This window comes from Chanodichthys erythropterus, chromosome 2 (assembly GCF_024489055.1).
Source record: "Chanodichthys erythropterus isolate Z2021 chromosome 2, ASM2448905v1, whole genome shotgun sequence".
Classification (NCBI taxonomy): domain Eukaryota; kingdom Metazoa; phylum Chordata; class Actinopteri; order Cypriniformes; family Xenocyprididae; genus Chanodichthys; species Chanodichthys erythropterus.
Window position 1 is genome coordinate 14624225 of NC_090222.1, and position 21000 is coordinate 14645224.

General features: G+C 36.1%; 1 protein-coding gene across 2 annotated transcripts in view; it reads left to right on the forward strand.

Annotated features, from left to right (window-relative positions):
• tax1bp1b (Tax1 (human T-cell leukemia virus type I) binding protein 1b) overlaps positions 1-21000 on the forward strand; it is a 44485-nt gene that overhangs the window by 3623 nt on the left and 19862 nt on the right. For both annotated transcript variants that reach the window (XM_067402194.1, XM_067402203.1), the window contains exon 2: positions 6705-6901. In XM_067402194.1, the coding sequence (XP_067258295.1) occupies positions 6725-6901 (177 nt within the window). In that variant the 5' untranslated portion in view covers positions 6705-6724. The remainder of the gene's footprint in view (positions 1-6704; positions 6902-21000) is intronic.

Consider the following 21000-nt stretch of genomic DNA (forward strand, 5'->3'; position numbering starts at 1 on the left):
TCAGGACCATGTGGTCCTGTGCAGGTGTCTGAATGATGTCACATCCTGTCACATGATATTGACCACATGACTTGATCCAAAATGGTCCCTTTATATTGGTTACTCTGAATGACATCAATGAAATTCATTTTTCCAGACATTCTTTGTCATAACAAAGCAATGACTTCTACACATAATTTTAATATAATTTTGCACTATGTTGATATATGATGTTATAAAATCATGCCAGAATAAAAAATATATACATTTATTACATTTTTAATCACAAATGAAATGGCTGTATTGGCCTTTGGATGGTTAAACTGAATAAACGGTTAAAACCTTTTTGGATTCAATAAAAGAGATCTAGTTGTACTATCTAACATACTTTAGATGTCATATCTTAGTTTTTTTTTATTAAAGCCTTTGGGCAATAAAATGACCTGTTATGTCATTGACCCATGTACAGTGTGTGTGTGTAATATATATATATATATATATATAAGAAATCTTTGTATTTCATCATGACAGAAGGAAGAGGTTCATTTAAAGTGCCCCTATTATGCTATTTCATTTTATTTCCTACAATAGGTTTACATGCATCCAAGGTCAAAAACACTTTAATTTTCTCATAATAGATATTGCACATCATCTCTTTTCTCACAGTGTCTGAAACGCCTCAATAAAGGGTTCAGACTCTCTAAACTCCTCCTTTCCAAGAGCCTGCTCTGCTCTGATTGGTCAGGTTGCCCAGTCTTTTGTGATTTGTCTACCACTTACAGCATGTGTCAGAAACTAAATGGCCATTATCTGAATTAAATTCAGATAATGACCATTTAGTTTCTGACAAATCACAACAGACTGGGCCATCTGACCAATCAGAGCAGAGAAGGCTCTCCGAAAGGAGGAGTTTAGAGAGACTGAACTTCAGCTAGAGGCTTCCTCAGCGCTTGTATTCACAGTGATATGAACAGTAACAATGGCATCGGTTTTACAGTATTAATTCCAGCATAAGTCCTCATCCTTTGAAAGTGCATGCAAAGTTTGCAGTGCAGAAAACAGTCAACAACGTGACATGTTGCTACAATATGCTTCTCAGCTACAACTACAGTGCTTGAGGGAAGATCAAAGTAGACGTTGTTCATGGACAGCCAATGAAGTCTATAGGCTGGCATTATGCAAATGTGTTACAAACCTACATAGATATGTTACGGAAGTGAGACTGGAATTGCTGACGACGTTTTTCGGCAGTTCAGAATCCATTCTTTGTTTTAGGAGACAATGACCTTTGTTACAAAACATACAGTACTTGGCATTTATCAATATAGACGTGAGCAGTGGCTTCAAATTTCATGTCAGGTTTCAGCTTGTGTACATAAGTTTTTGATTTGGCATTAACTGCAGCACAGCACATCTGGTGGAGAATTTTATGAGAGCGTTTTGTTCATTTAGATTATTTTCCTGACCGGAAACTGAGACGGAAGAAAGAGCATTGTATTTGTTTTCTTAATTTCTTTATTTTATTAAATCCAGCTATTAAATCCAGCTGATCGTGCAGGTGCCTTGCAACACGCAACATATTAGTTCTACTGTTACCGTTAACTTGACATTTCAGCAAGTTCATCATCAAACTAAAATGCTGTCAACCAAACATAAAAGTTACACTGCTCAAATTAAATGGTACAATATGTGCCAGTCAGCCTTGTTTACATAATGAATAATAGTTAAGCAACCAAATGTGGAATATGGAGACATTTGGATTTATGCCGAATGAGAGATGTAGCCTACGCTTAAATAAATTCATTTTGATGTCAATAAATTTAAAGTATTTGTTGTGGAGTGAGGGGAACTAAAATAGCCTAGGCCATATGTTTATGTTTATAATGTTTGTAAATGTTTTACTTTATTTACTGGTATTTAAAATTCATATAAGTTAATATAATTCTTTATAATTACGAGGTCAACGGGTGTTTTTGGTGTAAGATCAATTTCTCTTTACGTTTTCCATGTCGTAAACTCTTGGCAAGGCTTCTAAATCGTTAATTTTTAGGGGCGTGACACTTAAATGACGATTGTTTTAAGCCGCCACATTTATCTGCGCACTATCATTTGTACGATGTGACTGGCAGAATATGAATGTTTCATGAATCACACGTGAACCCTATCATATTTCCCTGGGGCTGTATTCACAAAACATTTTATCTTGGCACTAAGAGTTCTCCTAAATAGCAGTAAAAGTTCTTAGCTAAGAGTTTTCTCTTAAGACCTATTCACAAAGCTGCTGAGACCAACTTTTACTAAGGAATAGACAGAAGTCTTAAGCTAAGAGTAAGGGCGGGGTTGACCTCGTTGCTATGAAGTATACACACAGTGATTGGCTGATGGGGGAGGAGTCAGCGATTTAATCATAGAAATATTGTAGAATGAGGTGTTTCCATATTAAAATGGTTTATTTAAGGTTTTAAAATACAAATGTTGCCCTATTCAAATAAATATTTTTTAATAAAAATGTTGCCATAGTCAAAATAAAATGTTGCCATCTTGTTGCCATAAAGATTTTAAAATGTAGACTAAGTGTCACTAATTAAACTAGTATATACAGTTAATTGTCCACCTCTTGGATGTCTGCATCTCAAGAGAATGCAGAATTCAAGTGACAAATTATGTTTTATAAACAAAGTTTGCTCCTCACTCTCGGCTGGGGATATGAGGAGAACTCTGGGTGTGGGCTAAATTCCAAACTCGGAGCCCTCGATCCCCTTGGACAGCACACCAATACGCTTATTATTTATTTATATATATATATATATATATATATATTTTTTTTTTACTCTATTCATTTGTAAGTGTGAAAAAACACTGCCACAGGTAATCAGACAATATATATTTATTCGTTAAAGTTTTTTTTTTTTTTGCCATCTCATCGTAGATTCAAATCTATAAATCAAAATGTATTGCATTTATAAAGAAAAGGTTCAGCACCCAAGGCTCTATCGCTATTGCCTCAATGCTGTACAGTGTCATTAGGTGGATTAAGAATGTTTGTGATTTGGTCTTCGTGATTTAGGAGTCCTCTTGACTACTCCTAACGTTTCACAGATTTAGGAGCTAGTTTTAGCGCTAAAATGCTTTGTGAAATACTCTTAGAGCAAAAATTTAGTACTCCTAAAATTAGGACTGACACGCCCATTATTTTTAAGAGTTTCTCCTAAATTGGCAAGTTAGGAGCTACTTTTAGCCTTAAGATGTTTTGTGAATATGGCCCCTGATTTCTGCGCTCGGATCTGCACTCATTTCTACTGATAAATGAAGCCCAATAACTTTATTCTGTTATGCACTTTGATCTTTAAAACTTTGCAGACCTTTTACATTCAAAAACTATATTACACACTGCATGAAAGGTAATATTTGAAAAAGCATAATAGGGGCAATTAAAAAAAACTTTTTAAAAGATTTCACAACCATGTTTCTACTCCTGGTCGACAACAAAATATAATTATTGAAATAGGGCTGGACAATAATTCAATATATATCGCGATATAATTTTTTTCGATAACGGTGATATGATTTTTAAACACATTTCCGGTATTTCGATATATACATTACAACATTTCTCACTGACTTGAGGCGCAGCCGTTAGAAAGAGCAGAACGCGATTGGCCATTGGCGTGATGACGTACACCACAGAGACACGCAGCCATCAGCCAGTGCTCAGCGTTAATATGGTTTGTTTAAAATAGCAACATGGAAAACAGACAGACAGAGTTCAGATAATGTATGTTTCAGTCGATGGATGCGCAAAACGTTACAACAACGATAATCAAAAAGCGTGGACAAAACAGTCACTCTTTGTAAACTGTTAACAGCGAGTGCCGTGTGCTCTAATGTCCAGTCATTTACGCCGTCATCACCCGGGTGTTGATAGCGCGCGAGCGCAGGTGAGACCTGAACAGCACACGATGCTATCGGTTTAAACTAAACTCATTTAAGCTTTGCTGATTTAAACCTTCAAGAACAAGACGCGAAAGAGAACTTGCACGCGCTGTGAGAAGATTTGTGACAGCGCACGCTTATTTCAGACAGCGCAAATACTGATTTCTCTTTCAAGTCTTGCGCTTCGGCGGACAAATTCATGCAAAAATTAAGTCAACATGCCCGTCTTGGCGAGTATCCTAGCAAACATAGTCGGTTATGTCTTAAGTGAACGTATATTACTCGAGAAAGACATCGCATGTGTAACAGTATATTATGTAGCTACTGGATCGTGCATGTCTTATAGAGGAAAAAAAACTATTCCTGCTGCCTGTTTTTAATGTTAAATCAAACAACAAATAACAAAGAAATCACTCACTGCTCTTGACTGAATAGTTTTTGTAACTTCAATAATGATTCATCTTTATTTATTTTATACAGTAAAAATAATATGCAGTGTTATTTTATATTTGATTACTTTATCCATTCTGTACCTGAAAACCTGAAAAGCACTGTTTATTCTATTTGAATATTTGCTTTATTGTACTTATTTGTGATGTACTTATTTGCTCGTTCTTATTTTCTTTATTTTTATTTGACAGTAGTCTTATTTTTAGGGTCACGGTTTCGGTACGGTTCGGTATGTGCTAATAGCACGTACCGAAACCGTGACCCTACCCTAAAACCATGAGACGAACCGAACCATGAGCAATTTGAACCATTGCACCCCTAGTGTCATCAACACTCAACAATGTTCCTGCCCCAGCAATGTTTTTTTGTTGTTTCTCACTGTTTTTTTCTGTTTTTACTGTTCACAATCTTTATCTTGGCTGAAGCACTTTTGTTTTAATCTATATTAAGGATAATAAAATCCGCCTACATTATAGTTTAATGTTAAAGATATTAATATTACAAAAGTGAGTGAGTCTTATGTTTATTTTTTATGTTTGTATGAAGGCTAAATACAAATAAAAGCTGAACATACATTTATTTGTACTGTTTTTATTTCTTAAATATTATATAGTTTTATAGGAAGAAATTTCATAGATTTGGCAAATTCATTTTTCAGACGTTGTGGCCGTTCTTGGCAGTTTTTCTGAGGCTATTATATAGTTCATATCGATATCGGAATTATATCGTATCGACCGAAATTAAGAATTATATCGTGATATAAATTTTGGCCATATCGTCCAGCCCTATATTGAAACAAAAATCAAGCAATATTAATGTCAACTTGCATCATAGTGTACTTATTCTCATACTTCACTCACATAGAGGTTCATCAAGTCCGCACAGGCCTTGCTGAGTTTTATAGTTTTTAAATATATAATTTTAGGTAATTGTGCATTAGGAAGCCTATTATCAAGCCTACTTGATTTATTTTGAAATATAAAGACACAGTAAGCATCAATTACAGAGAAATGACTTGCTGTATCTCAGATGAAAAATGTGTGATGCTGTTATTTTGCTGTATATTTATTTGGCGTCTATCAGATCAGATGTTTATAGATATCAAATCAAAACTTTGCTGTTAGAGCACAATCCAAAAGTCTGACAAAAGTCCCAGTCTGACACATTCTTCAATTCGCTTTTGATTGGCAGGATACAGTCGCCCTGATTATCAGCTGTTTTTAAACAATTGGCAGATATCCGATAGTGCAGATAATTATTTTTTTTCGGCCGATACTGATTATTGGCCAATACATTGGTGCATTCCTAATTTATTTGTTAAAGGATTAGTTCACTTTCAATTGAAGCCAATATAAATAATAATAATAATAAAGGCCTTCTGAAGTGAAGTGATATGTTTGTGTTAAAAAAAAAAAAAAATCCATATTTAACAAGTTATGAAGTAAAATATCTAGCTTCCACCAGACCGCCTTCCGTATTCAAGTAGTTACGAAGAAAGTGTAAACTGGCATCGTGTCAGTTAAGCTTTGTAGGACGTAGCGTAAACTTTGTAAACTGCAAGAGTTTTACACTTTCTTCATACATTGAATAAGGAAGGCAGTCTGGCGAATGCTGGATATTTTACGTTTTTTTTTTTTTTTTTACACAAATGCATCGGAAGGCCTTTATCAACCCCCCGGAGCTGTGTGAAGTACGTTTATGATGGATGGATGTGGATGGAAGCACATTTTTCAGCTCATACTCATACTCCCGTTCACTGTCATTATAAAGCTCGGATGCATCTGAATATTTATTAAAATATCTCAGAGAGTGTTTATCAAAAAGAAGAAAGTCATATACACCTGATGGCTTGAGGGTGAGTAAAGCTTGGGCTAATTTTCATTTGAAAGTGAACTAATCCTTTAAGCAGTCATGTAATAATAGAAATAATGTAGTCAGCTTGTCATTAATGCAAAATAAACACATAAAATTGTTCATTCTTGAACTCTTTGTCTATTTTTTTTCTCAGATAGTAAAACAAAGTTAAACTCAAATCAATATTTTGTGTCCGTTTATTTATTTGGTAAGAAATGTTTGCAATAATAACTGGATGATTTTACATGATTTCTTATTTGTGTGTGATTTTGAAAATGTTAATTGTACAGCAATTACCAGATGATTTAATAACATGTAATTTAGTATGAAATATAGACAAAATAAGGTGCAAGCGAGTTCTTCAGGCATTGACTGATTCATAATGTTACATAAAGACATTCACCCTAATTACTGTAGAATCTGGCACAGAAATTTTTCAGGTGTCTCTTTTCTGTTTCACTCCTCTAATGGGTCCTGTCTTCCCACAGACACAGCTGCTGATAGACAGATGGCTTTATTCCTGGAGGGGACAGTAGCAAGCAGCGCCATGGAGACATCCAATTTTGCCCATGTCATCTTCCAGAATGTGGGGAAAAGTTACCTCCCTCACGCAGCATTAGAATGCCATTACACCCTCACGCAGTTCATTAAACCAAATCCCAAGGATTGGGTCGGCATATTCAAGGTGACACTTGCTTTCATTTTGCTTCTGTTTTTACCTTGCTTTTCTGCCATGTTCTGTACAATTCTTGGATTTGAAGTATCTACCAAGAGAAGTATAGATAAGAGATTGTGACTTCACTTGGCTTCTTCTGTTTCGTCTCATCACCATTCCACTTTTAAACAAGGAACTTAAAATTAAGATTCTACAAAAAATTAAAATAGACTCTCTCTCTCTCACTCTTTATGCTTTAATTCACGCTTTAATTCTGTGTTTAGTTTTCACACAATTTCCATGCACTGCCTTGCACCAGAAGTTGTGGTGGCCATTAAAGGGTTAGTTCACCCAAAAATGAACATTCTGTCATTAATGACTCACCCTCATGTCATTCCAAACCCGTAAGACCTCAGTTCATCTTCGGAACACAGTTTAAGATATTTTAGATTTAGTCCGAGAGCTTTCTGTCCCTCTATTGAAAATGTATGTACGGTAGACTGTCCATGTCCAGAAAGGTAATAAAAACATCATCAAAGTAGTCCATGTGATATCAGTGGGTTAGTTAGAATTTTTTGAAGCATAGAAAATACATTTTGGTCCAAAAATAACAAAAACTACGACTTTATTCAGCATTGTATTCTCTTCCGGAATCCTTTCCATTGAATTGATTCCATTGAATTGATTCCATTGAATCCTTTCATCTGTCGGCGTTGGTAATGCACTTTTACGTCGCCGTGGTTGTTTTTGGCGATTAGGACATCTGTGACATGCACACTTATGCACCATTTTAAAAAATATAGCAATACCAAAATACAAACAATGTAGAATAGCTTGAATACAGCGTGCGTCTCCCTCAGACTGTAAACGAAGCTCTGGCGCACCAGATAACACGTCAGCAGCGTCTTACATCAGTGGCGTCACTGCGGAGTCGTGAACCACACTCCGGAGCAGAAGGGGGCAGTAATGCACCAATAAGCTGGATGCCAACCGCCGTAAAAAAGGAAAGAAGAAGGAGTCGTGAATGCGGATTGACAACAGACCCGGAAGAGAATACAATGCTGAATAAAGTCGTAGTTTTTGATATTTTTGGACCAAGATGTATTTTCAATGCTTCAACAAAGTCTAACTGACCCTCTGATGTCACATGGACTACTTTGATGATGTTTTTATTACCTATCTGGACATGGACAGTCTACCGTACATACATTTTCAATGGAGGGACAGAAAGCTCTCGGACTAAATCTAAAATATCTTAAACTGTGTTCCGAAGATGAACGACATGAGGGTGAGTCATTAATGACATCATTTTCATTTTTGGGTGAACTAACCCTTTAATGTTAAATGCGAAATTGGGTTCATTCTATAATTTAATCAGTCAAAATTTTGAAAACAAATTTCACTGAAACAAATTCAGTTTTAGTCTGTTCCTCACACAAAGCTATCCAATTTGGGAAATAATGTACAGGTCTGAGTTTATACATTTATATTCCAAGTATGGTCTACTTTTGTGGTTTGGACTATGTTTTTATGCTTTTTTTTGCACCTGGAAGCAAATGTTTACTATAGTCTTGTAAGTTACTTAACAAATTACACCAACTACTGTTATGTGGAAAATACAGACTTGGTACTCTATTTTCTCTTCAAGCTGCAGTCTAGTTGTTTCTTTGATTTTTCAGGTTACAGTTTTAATAAAATATAATATTTGCCATCCATTATATTCTACTAAAGCATAATGGAAAAGCTATTAAAGTGAACTATTAGAATTCAAGTATTCCAGTCAGCCCAATGTTAATCTGATGGGATCTGCTATTGGACCTTCTTCACTTATTTCACGACAATGTTCAAGTCATACAAGTTGGTTTCCTACCATTTCATAGGAATCATGTGTGATGTTACTGCAACTTTAAAACATCTTGGTTCCACTTTCCCATCTTCAGTTTCCACAGTGTGGAAATTACAAGGCCCTTTCGTCATATTTGGCAGTGTAATATTTGGGGAGCAGCCATTACTGGTGCTTAACATAATATTGGATTTACTGCTGGTCACTTAAATGTTTCCTGCTGTGAAAGATTTTCAGAACCATATTTCGCTTTAGTCTGACCCAGAGAGACTGCTTTTTTGTAGGTATCATTTTAGAACATATAACCGATGTTATATATAGAGTAACCTAAATGTCTGCGTTTGATGCAGACTAGATTCCAGTTCCAAAGTAGGCTAAATAGCCGGGTCACTTTTCTTTTCCTCGCAAGCTGTTAAAATGCTCATCTGCTATGTTTTTTGAGGAAGATGTTTTTATGGAGAGCTCATTAGGAAATCAATCTCTTTTTAAACCTGAAGGAAATGTGTTGCGACTCCCTGAACTTATGGGGTATGTTTGTCTTGTTCACATTATTCGGGAAAAACTGTGAATCATATCCAGGAAAATCTCAGTCACAACTGTTTCCCTTTCTAACAAGGTTTTCAACAAGTGAGCATGAACATTTACTACCCGCTTGTATAACAGAATGCGGTCTGAGTATTTGTGAAAGATCTTGGCAGTTTACTTGGCAGAGAAAAAAAAACTATATAAAATATTACAACCCTCTGGTAGTTTGAAAATTCCTCTATGTTGGCACAAAGCAGTGAGTCATGCTGGAGTGTAGTTGAACGCGAATGTGGTCATGACGGTGTGCATGGGAATGAAATATGTGGGTTGGCAGAATAAGTGGGGTGTTTTGGCTCCGTCTGCTTTCTGGAGTTCCCCAGCTACTGCTGGATGAGTGAACATAAACCGTATTTACAACATTATGGATGTGACGATGAGAGGAAATAAAAGAGAACATCTGACTGCTGTAGGTTAGTGGAGGGGGAGTTGAGTGTGGTCACTGTCAGGGTTTAGAATCTGGGTTTGGATCCAACCAGATCAAAGTGGTGTTTGAGAACTTTTTACTTTGCCCGTGATATAGCGAGTCTGATGAAGCTGTTTTATGGCCGGCTGTCAGGAAGGCTTCTGCTTCTCAGCAGGTCTATCACATTGTGGCCAATGTTCTTGATTAAAAGGGACAACCCCACACACCCCAGGAGAAACCAGTACAGCTTTTAAATCTTTGAGTTAAAATCTCCAAAGTCCATAGACCATCTGATGCATATCACACAGAAAAATGGATAGAGTTGTCTGAAATTACCAGTTCTGATTGACATTTTGAGTTTGTCAGGTTCATGCCATCTTTTAAAGGGAGCCCTGGGTATTAAGACTTGAATGGCTTAATATAACATAAAAGATGTCTCTTACTGAAATATGTAGTAGAAAACCCATGAAAGATTTATGTTGTTTAGAAAAATTCACATCATTTTATACATATTTTGGACAAAGGGGGTGCCATTTTGTTAAGGTGCACAGTGCATTCTATGTCGATGACGTCAATTGGTTGTACTTGGTGAGCTACTGGCGCTACCCTGTTGCTATTTTTACCGCAACTTGGAATACCATATACGATGCCACATTGTGCAACTTTTGGTTGTAATTTTCAGTCGAAGGGCAACAAGAGAAGCGATGTAAGTCTTCACTGCTTTCCTAGCAATAAGAAGAGGGAAAAAGAATGGGAAGTTGCGAAGAATGTGGACAAATAAAACTTCCTAAAGAACCACATCTTTTTGTTCTCTCAAATTTAGCCCTGATGCCTTTTGTGATTAAAAAATGGCAAAGAGTATAACATGCACTGATGAATCGAGCACAAGAGCAGCAGTGTCTCTACTTTAAAGGCTCTGCAACATAGTAACTGAAACACTTTGTTCTAAAGCATTGAAGGAATATTCCTGGTTCAATACAAGTTAAAAGATTAGTTCACTGGATATTGAAAATTCTGGCATTATTTACTCACCCTCATGCCGTTCCAAACTCATAAGAATTTTGTTCATCTTCAAAACAGAATTTATTCTGATGATTTTTTTTTATGAAACCTAAGAGATTTCAATCCCTCCACTGAAAGCCCACTCAACCAAAATTTTCAAGACATAAAAGAAATCCATATGAATCAAGCGGTTCAATCCAAGTCTTCACTTTATATGATCAACAGAATTAGTTTAGGCTTTTATTCACATTGACAAATACACATTCAAAGCAGTGTTAATTTTGACAGCAAATTTTGATTTAGTTTTAGTCATATTTTAGTCATCGGAAATTGTTTTAGTTTTAGTCTAGTTTTAGTCGACTAAATATCATAAGATTTTAGTCGACTAAATCTACAGTAGATTTAGTCGACTAAAATCTAATTTAGTTAAATTGTAATGCATTAAGCATTTCGCTAACAATACACAAATCCAATACACTGATATACATCTGATGTACTCTCTAAACTTTGTTCACCCAACTGTACTTTGCGTGCCAAAGCGGACGGTTTTTGACCGTTCAAGTGCAAAAACACACGAAAGAGCAAAATTCAGTACTTTTCAGGGATTGACACACTTATCACTGAGGTACTATTATAGTTTTCGTTTAAAATTTTTTATTCGATGTGATTTTTAGTTTTTGTTTTCATTGTAATTTTAGTTAAAAGTTTTAGGATTTTTTTTGTGTTTGTCTTTTAGTTTTTGCTTTTAAATGTCTATAAGTTTTTATTATACACAGTGACTCTTATTCTGAAATGTCTGCAGTCTGCAGACACTGTAGCCTATTGTAGTAGCAGGCTACTCATGAGGGAGATAAAATATGCATTTCTTATAACCATCTAAAACATACTACCATTTAAACATCGTGTAGTAAACACTGTCATAATTCATCAACATTAGCTTATAAGCAATCGCTTAGCATAAATATGCGCTATTCATTAACTGCAAAGCAGTCTGAAGTGCTGCTGACGAGCCTGTAGAGCGCGCAACAGCGCCGCCTTTCCCACGGTTAGATCAGCACGTTACAATTCAAATGCATCTTCCACACAGAACAGCAGTTCTGACTGGATATCTTTCCAAATCGTCCCTATCTTTCATTTCCGTCTCGTTTTTATTCGTTGACGAAAATTAGAGTAGATTTTAGTCATAGTTTTAGTCATTCAAAACACATTTTTATTTAGTCATCGTCTCGTTATCGTCCGTGAAAAAATGACGTTGATGAAAATTGACAAATTATTCGTCAATGAAATTAACACTGATTCAAAGCACATTAAATTGATAGTTCACCCAAAAATGAAAGTTATTTACTCACCATCAAGAACAAAACAAGAAGATATTTTGAAGAATGTAAGTAACTAAACAGCTGCTAGTCCCCATTAACTTCCATAGTATGAAAAAAATAAAAAATACTATAGAAATCAGTGGGGACCAGAAACTGTTTGGTTACCAGCATTCTTCAAAATATCATCTTTTGTGTTCAACAGAAGAAAGAAATTCATGGTTTGGAATAACTGGAGGGTGAGTAAATGATGACAGATTTTTCATTTTTTTTTGTGAACTATCCCTTTAAATGTGGCAAACACAAGCTCTTCCATCTGTATAGTTTGGGGCAATGGTAATCTAGTAAGGCATACAAGTCATTTAAAAGGCTCCTTTTAAAACCTGATCAACCTTTTCAATTTGAGCTTTTAATTTTCTCCACTTCGTATCGCTATGAAAGCAGTGAAGACTTACATCCCTTTTACAACCAAAAGTCGCACAATGTGGCATTGCATTTTGTATTCTGAGTTGTGTTGTGGTAAAATTAGCAACAGGATAGCGCCAGTAGCTCTCCAAGTGCAAACATTTGATGTCATCGACATAGAATGCACTGTGCACTTAAACAAAATGGTGCCCCCCATTGTCCAAAATATGTATAAAATGATGATTTTTTTTTAAATAACGTAAATCTTTTATGGGTTTTCTTCTACATATTTCGAGATATGTAGAAGAGTACATAGTAAGAGATATCAATCACGTTATATTAAGTCATACAAGTCTTAATACCCGGGGTTCCCTTTAAAGATATTTAAAGTTTTCAAGTAATAAATAAAAAAAAAGATATCCTTGAGCACAAAGTGTTATATCTGATTTAAAGGGATAGTTCACCCAAAAATGAAAATTGTTTATCTGCTTACCCCCAGTGCATCCAAGATGTAGGTGACTTTTTTTCTTCAGTCGAACGCAAATTATGATTTTTAACTGCAACCGCTGCCGTCTGTCAGTCAAATATGGGAACTTCAACTATAACAGTAAATAAAACTTGCTTAGACAAATCAAAATTAAAACCTGCGGCTCGTGACGACACATTAATGTCCTAAGACACGAAACGATCGGTTTGTGCGAGAAACCGAACATTATTTATATAATTTTTACCTCTAATACACCACTATGTCCAACTTCGTTCAGCTTCCTGTTAGTGAGGTCAAAAAACGCGTTGTGATGACGGAAGTGATGTCTTGCCCATATACTTCAATGAGCGCGAGACATCACTTCCGTTGTCAGAGCGCGATCAGACCTCACTAAGCGGAAGTTGAACGAAGTTGGACATAGTGGTGTATTAGAGGTAAAAAATTAAATAAATACTGTTCGGTTTCTCGCACAAACCGATCGTTTCGTGTCTTAGGACATCAATGTGCCGTCACGAGCCGCAGGGTTTAATTTGGATTTGTCTATGGAAGTTTTTTCGATTCTTATTGTTCAAGTTCCCAATCATTGCTATTATTTGACTGACAGACGGCAGCGGTTGCAGTTAAAAATCATAATTTGCGTTCGACTGAAGAAAAAAAGTCTACATCTTGGATGCCCTGGGGGTAAGCAGATAAACATCAACTTTTCATTTTTGGGTGAACTATCCCTTTAAGATCTACTTAGGGCTGCCTATCAATACAGATTTCCTGATTCAATTCAATTCTGATTCACAAGCTGTAGATTCGATTCTAATTTTTGGCATATTCAGTTGTCTGTTTTGCTTAAATGTGGAAATAAAATGATCTTTCAGTTAATGCTGTCAATTATACAGGGAACCTTCTATTGTGGTGCATTACAACAATATTTAGGGCCCGAGCACCGATGGGGTGAGGACCCTATTGTAATATCTCAGCCAATTCTTCTTCTTCTCCGAAATGAATTGCATTTTTGAGGGCCTAAACATGCTTGAAAACTAGGGATGTAACGATTCACTCAACTCACGATTCGATACGATTCACGATACTGGTTTCACGATTCGATTTTCTCACGATTTTTTTTAACAAAATGAGATTTAAATGAGAAAGTGTCTTTTTATTATTTCTCAGACAAAATGCTGTATATTTCTTTGTGAAATTGAAATATCTTTATAACAACTAAATTGAAATTTTAAAAATCCTAAATCAAATAAATAAATAAATAATACAAATAAAAGAAATCTCTTCATATGAGTACATGAACAAGACGTTTATTTGCTCTATTACAGGCTGAACAATCTGTAGCCATTTAAAATTAGAGGCAACCACTGCATTTTAATCACAATCCCAACAAAGATGCTGTTTGAGCAGTTTTTAATTTAAATAAGATTGTATAATTTTTAACATCTGAAGCAAAAACAGAATGTTCAGACTTTAGCTTTGTGAAATTATGCTACATAAAACTTCATAAGAGCAGAAGGGCTGCATGAGAACGCAAATTCACTGTCTGACAGCAGGTGGCGCTTATGGAACATCGGCAATACAGCGCTTCCATGGTTACCGCTCTAAACAAACAGTGCTGTGCGCTAAAACTATTTTAAAAGCCATTGTATGGAAGTAAGATGAAAAGAAAATACCATCTAAACTTTTCTGAACACAGTCAGTTCTCCTCAGCTATACATTCATATAACCCCCCGCCCCCAAATGTATCGCGATTCATTTAGCATCTCAACTGACTTGAATCGTCACATATTTTAATCGATTTTTAACCGGTTCCAGATGCATCGTTACAACCCTATTGAAAACTCATGAAACTTTTCACACGCGTCAGAAGTGGTTAAATTTATGTCTGATATGGGTTTCAGAATTAGGTGTGGCAAAATGGCTCGATAGCGCCACCTACAAAATTTCAATTAAGTGCCCTTTGTGCTACGTTTCACGTACAGGTATGAAATTCGATGGATACATGTAACAGCCCAATACCTGCAAAAAAGCCCTTGTGTGCAAAATCTGTAATCCCAACAGGAAGGGAGATATTTTGAATTTTGACAAACTCCTCCTAGAGCTTTTATCAGATCAACATCATATTTGGTCAGTCTAATCTAAAGGCCTTTGAGATGTAATATATTGCGAAGATCTAGAGTTTTCGCCAAAGGGCGTGACCGTGGTGACCTGACAAAGTTTGATGTTTCGCCATTAAACAGGAACTTGTTGTAACTCGGGTATACAATGTCTTATCTGCCCCAAACTTCACAAGTTTGATAATAGTCCTGACCTGAAGACATCTACATGCCAATATTCAGTTACAATCATAGCGCCACCTGCGGGCAACGGGAAATTACATGTTTTACACTGTGATTAACTCCTCATAGAGATTTCACCAGATCAACATTATGTGTTGTCAGTCTAATCTTAAGACCTTAGCAATGTTAAATATCAAAGATCTTTAGTTTTCGCTGAAGGGCGTGTCCATGGTGGCCTGACAAATTCTGATGTTTCACCATGAAAAAAGTTGTTGTAACTCAGACATACAGTGTCTGATCTGCCCCAAAATTCACATGTTTGATAAGAGTCCTGGTCTGAAGACATCTATTTGCCAATATTCAGTTAGTCATAGCGCCACCTGTTGGCAACAGGAAATGGCATGCTTTACACTGTAAATCACTCACAGAAACACATTTCAATATGCCACGAAGTACAAAACATAATATAAACACGTTAAATCATGCAACACCTGGCTGAGTGCTAATGTATGCGATTAACGCCACAAAACAGGAAGTTGTTGTAATTCAGGCATACAATGTTCCAAACTTCATATGTTTGATAATAGTCCTGGCCTGAAGACATCTACTTGACAATATTCAGTTACACTAAAAGCGGCACCTGTTGGCAGCAGGAAGTGTGCCACTTTGAAATGATTTTGCCATAATTCCAGTAAGCATAGCAACAGTGACCAAAGTAATATTAAAGATTGCAACATCCATAAAACTGAAAAGTCTTATCACTTTGACACAGCAAGAGTCCAATCAAGCCACGAGTTCAGTCATCAAAACTTCATCAACCAACAGAAGTTTTTATATCTGTGAGGAAATGGAGCATTTGAGTCGCATGTACTGTAGAACACAAAACTGATGGGGGCAGCTCTGGTGGAGAACAGTAACTGGATCTAAAACCTTCATATCATACACAGCTCAGATCTCTTGTAAGTTAATAAAATCGCACACGAAAACCTTCAGCACACTGTAGACACATGTTTGTGCAGCGCAGAGCAGCAGAAGCTCCTCCCGCCTCAATCGTGAATGAAGTTATGCACACATTTTGAAGTCCATCTCTGCTGTTTGCAGTGCAAGGGTAAATAAAAAAATGGCTCTTTGAATAAATACAGTGTTTTCTTTACTTAAACATGAGTGATGTTTGTAAAGGCAAATATTTTTTACAACCTTTTATAACAGAAGATTTTGGCCAAATGTATTAAAGGTCCCACGTAGCTTCAATAAACTTTGTAAATTTAATGCGATGTGGCCGTTTAAATGACTGACAAAACATAAATCTGTGACATTCACTGGTGAAAACCTTGTAACTCCATTTGAGCTTGATTTGTAAGTGTCTGACCATACATAAAGCCAAAATATTAACATTGACAACAAGGTGTTTAATATTCTTACAAAAAAAAACCCCCGTGTTTTTTAAATTTCCTGAATAGTAGTGGTTCTACACTAACCTGCAATTTTCACTCATTTCAAAACAAACACGATGCTGGATATTATCTGCCATTAATTTTCGTTTAAATGTAATGTTGGAGACATACCTTGGAAAAACTTTGGAGATCCAAAAGCTAATGTCAGTGCATTGCCACTGTGACTTGCCTATGATGACTGGATGGGTCAACGTCACATTTGCATAGGCTTTTCTTTTTGAATTCATGATTGGTTGACTACCAAATTAAAATATTAAACAGAACGATAAAATAACGTTATTAACCAGTTAATGGTAATTTCAAATAAGCGTTTCTGTTCAGAACAATTAAACTTCATTTTGTTTTTGTTTGTTCCTGTTAAAATTTTGTTCATTTGTTTTCGTTCCTTTGTTTTCGTTGTTGGTTGTAGAATGCGGTTTTCACTTCTGTAAATAACTGAATTGTGTGTGTGAAAGTAACCATATTTAGGACTCACATAGAGGACTGTATTCTTCTGCTGTGTGAACGTGGATTTACAGTGTACCAGGGATGCTCCTACTTTTGATTTAAGCAACCTTTGTTATTATTATGACACACGTGATGAGATAAGATTACCTGTAGGGAAGTTTTAAAGGCTCTGAAGGAGAAATCCACCTCATTCTATCATCTTTATTATGCTTGAAACTCAGAAAGGCAATATATTTTCGACTCCACTTGAAGGCCACATTATATATCAAATACTGATACAATTCAGAAAGCTAAGCTCCCTCATTACATGCGTTAATGGCAGTTGGTCCTTGAGAACAACGGTTCTACATAATTATTCTTACCTCCCTATGACAGTCTTTATGTTCTCAATTATGATAGAACTTACTTCATTGTTATGTATTCTGAGGTGCCATTGGATAGCAGTGTCTTCTTATACCCTGAAGGGGAGGCATGTTCCTCCAAACAGAGCTGACTGACTGACGCACATTTGTCTGCACCCAGAGACACAGAATTACCTCTGGCGATGAAGGGCACAAGAACATAAATCTTAACATGGCTATGTCTGTGTTGACAGACAAAAGGCAGCGGTGCCAAACACCAGAAAATTGCAAGACCTGTTCCATGAGTCACTTGCCTGGAGCGGCAGGTAGTCGCAAGGCTATCATTGCCACCTAGTGTTCAGGAGATTAACTGATCTTACCCGAATGCCAGCTTTATGAAAGTTTTGAGTACATTTTTTGAAATCAGGAAATCCTAATACAGTGTAATTCTGATTTAACAATGGAAAGCGTCAACTACTCCCCCTCTTAGTCAGTTATATACCATACAGCATTGTCTGTGATGATGACATAAGATTACATGTAGAGATGTTTTAAAGGCTCTGAAGGAGAAATCCACTCAGTGTCATTGAATTTGCCGTTTGCCCATTGTTTCTTGTTTGAGCAGGCATGCTGCCTGTGGCTCTCGAAGTTGGAATGGTTACAGAGAGAGTCAAGTTGAGCGTCATGTTGGATTGTCAGAACACGCCGTCAGACTCACCATGGAGAAGGTGAACACTGCTTTGTAATTATCCTGTCAGCGCAGTAGTTGTTCTCTGTACTGCATCCTGATATATAGACCCGCTGTACCCAGTGCAGCATGTATCCAGCACAGACAGAGTGATGGGCCAAGTCTGTGCGTCATTTCGTGTCAGTGAATTAGGTACTTTCTCACAAACACTGGGATGTTCTGTTGTTCTCTGAGGGGTTTTATTAATTTATTATATGCATAGCACACAATCATTTTGTTTTGTTTATTGCATTAGCACCCCTTTTTTTTTTTTTTATAATGTATTGCTTCAAAAAGTGTGCTTGTTTGACATTTTGGTATCTAAGTATTGACTAAGTATCCAAATATGTTTTGGGATCAGTATAGACATTTCCTTTTTTTTTCTTGCAGTTTATTTTATTTATTTAATGGTATTTGTTTATAATACAATATTTTGTATTATGTTTTTTTGTGGTTTTATTAAATGTAAGTACTAATAAAGATAGTTTTTTTTGTTTTGTTTTTCTAAAGATGATTTTTATATGCTGTTCAATTGTGTTTTTTCACCACCGAAATTGGAATCCTGGAAATGAATCATCCTAATTAGTAATTTCCCTCTGTGTATTTTAATTTTTTTTTTTTCTAGTCTATTTTTATGTGTGCATTGTCATTGCGGCTCTCATTCTGAAATGTTCTTGTGTTGTTTCTCATGCCATTCTCATTCTCATCCATCTTTTCTCCATTTGGTTACCGTTCACTCCGCAGACCTAAATGAGAGACACACAGGGGCTTAATTTTCGCCCTCCTTCCCCCCCAAACGTCTCTAATGAGTGGAGTTTGGTCCAGGCAGTAATGACGCTCCGTATGGGCCATGCCTTTAATGGCTTCCTGCTCTTTACAGCTCCAGCACCTCGGGCAACTTTCTTGTACAATCAGGGGATTTCTGCAACACTAATGTTATTGTGGACATAGAGGACAGCTGTATGGTTTGAGCAAACAAGCCACACAGCTTTCTAACATGACTGAGCTGTAGTGAGTTTGCACTTTTTTTAGTTTGTGTGTTACTTCCAGGATACTATAGAGTTCCCACGTAGATGCCAATAGCAGGTACTCGGCTTGTGCGTTTGCATGTTCACAAACACAGCCAGCCTGATGTGAGTCTGATTTTGTTTGACAGTTTTATGACAGAGGGCTGAAATTATGGATGTATTTTCTGTACTCCCCCTCATCAACCATCAGTTAACAACACATAAAATTCATATAATTACATCTTGGTTTCCATTCTGAAGTATGTATAAAATTTTCACCTATTTTCTTCTTCCTGTTAAGGCTGAGTTGTAGCCGCGCTCCCTCAACCGAACATATTCACGAGGGTTTGGCGAGAAACACGTGGCAGACAGGCTGAGTTTCACTTGCCCCCGTAAAATGCAGCCGAGTCCATGTTTTTATGCTCTCATCTCAAAGGCTTTCTACTAGGCCTCATGGAGATGAGAAAAATGCACAATGTGCCAAAGAATTTTGCAGCATGATGTGAATCAGTCAATGGTCAGGACCACGACAGCCTGATGAAACATTTACAGTCATCCTATTAATGTATGTGGGGGAAATTGCATAAACACTTCAGATTTGCCAAATGCTGCTTTATTGTTTATTTTTATGTTTTGACTTTAGAGGCATATGGATAATAATTTTGGAATATATTGTTGTTATATATAATTTTTTTTATAATTTATCCTAATTTTATTAGATATTTTTTCATATATATGTGTTATGTTAAGTGTTTAAGTGGATAGTGGGTATTTATTTATTTGCCAGTTTATTGAAGTACTAAATTCTTCTACTGTACATTTTATAATGCTTTTATTTATGTAGTCAATAATTTTATTCCTTAAAACAAATTTATCACCAAAATTACATAAACGTTTTTTCCTGTGAAAAAAATTCTTCATGCCTTAAAATAGCTTGAATGTAATTCTACATCCTTGCCTCATTTAGTATACGCCTATCTATGAATATGGCAATTAGCCCCGCCTCCACTCACTTGCACTAGCTCAGAGATCCACTCAATCAATTTACTGAGGTAAAAGTTGCACAATGGTATCGCTTTTTATAATATTGGACACAACGGAATTAATATGATTAGTCTTTTTGCGTGACTGTTATCAATCAGCTAATGTGTTGCTAATGTGACACAAACCAAGCCAGACAGCTGCCTTCTAAAAATCAGTATCCTTAGAAACACTTTGAACAAATTAGAATGTCAGTGGAGAAAGGAATATAGTTAATCGTAGCATCGTAATACACCCACTAAATTGCTAAATCTACACGGTTTTTCAAATCAAGAGAAAAATAAACCTTCTTTTGAGACTCCCTTGTGCGGTCAGTTAATGATATGCTAAAGCCCGCCGGCACGTTGACGTGATTGGTTACAAGGTAGTTTGTGATATCAGAAACACCAGCATGTTTTTGAAACTGTCTTTAGATCACTGCAGTTTTAAAGAGAAAATACTCAGCAATGATGTTTGACTTCTGAATTCGCACATGGATTGTCTTAAAGCACATTAAAAACACCACATAGACATAAAAACAACATTAAAAACTTGATTTTCACCACAGGGGGACTTTAACAGGAAAATTTCTAGAATGGAGATTCTATATTTTAGATGTTTGATTTTGTTTAAAACAGTATATATTTATATTATCTTATACCAAAGTGCTGTGAATGCTTGATTCTAATTTTTTAACAGATGTTGATACTTTTTATTAACTGCATGGCTAAGAAGTGTTGCAGTTCCACATCACTTTGCCAAATTATTTTGGTTATTTCAAAGTGGCTTACGGTGTACCACAGCAAAAGAGCCACA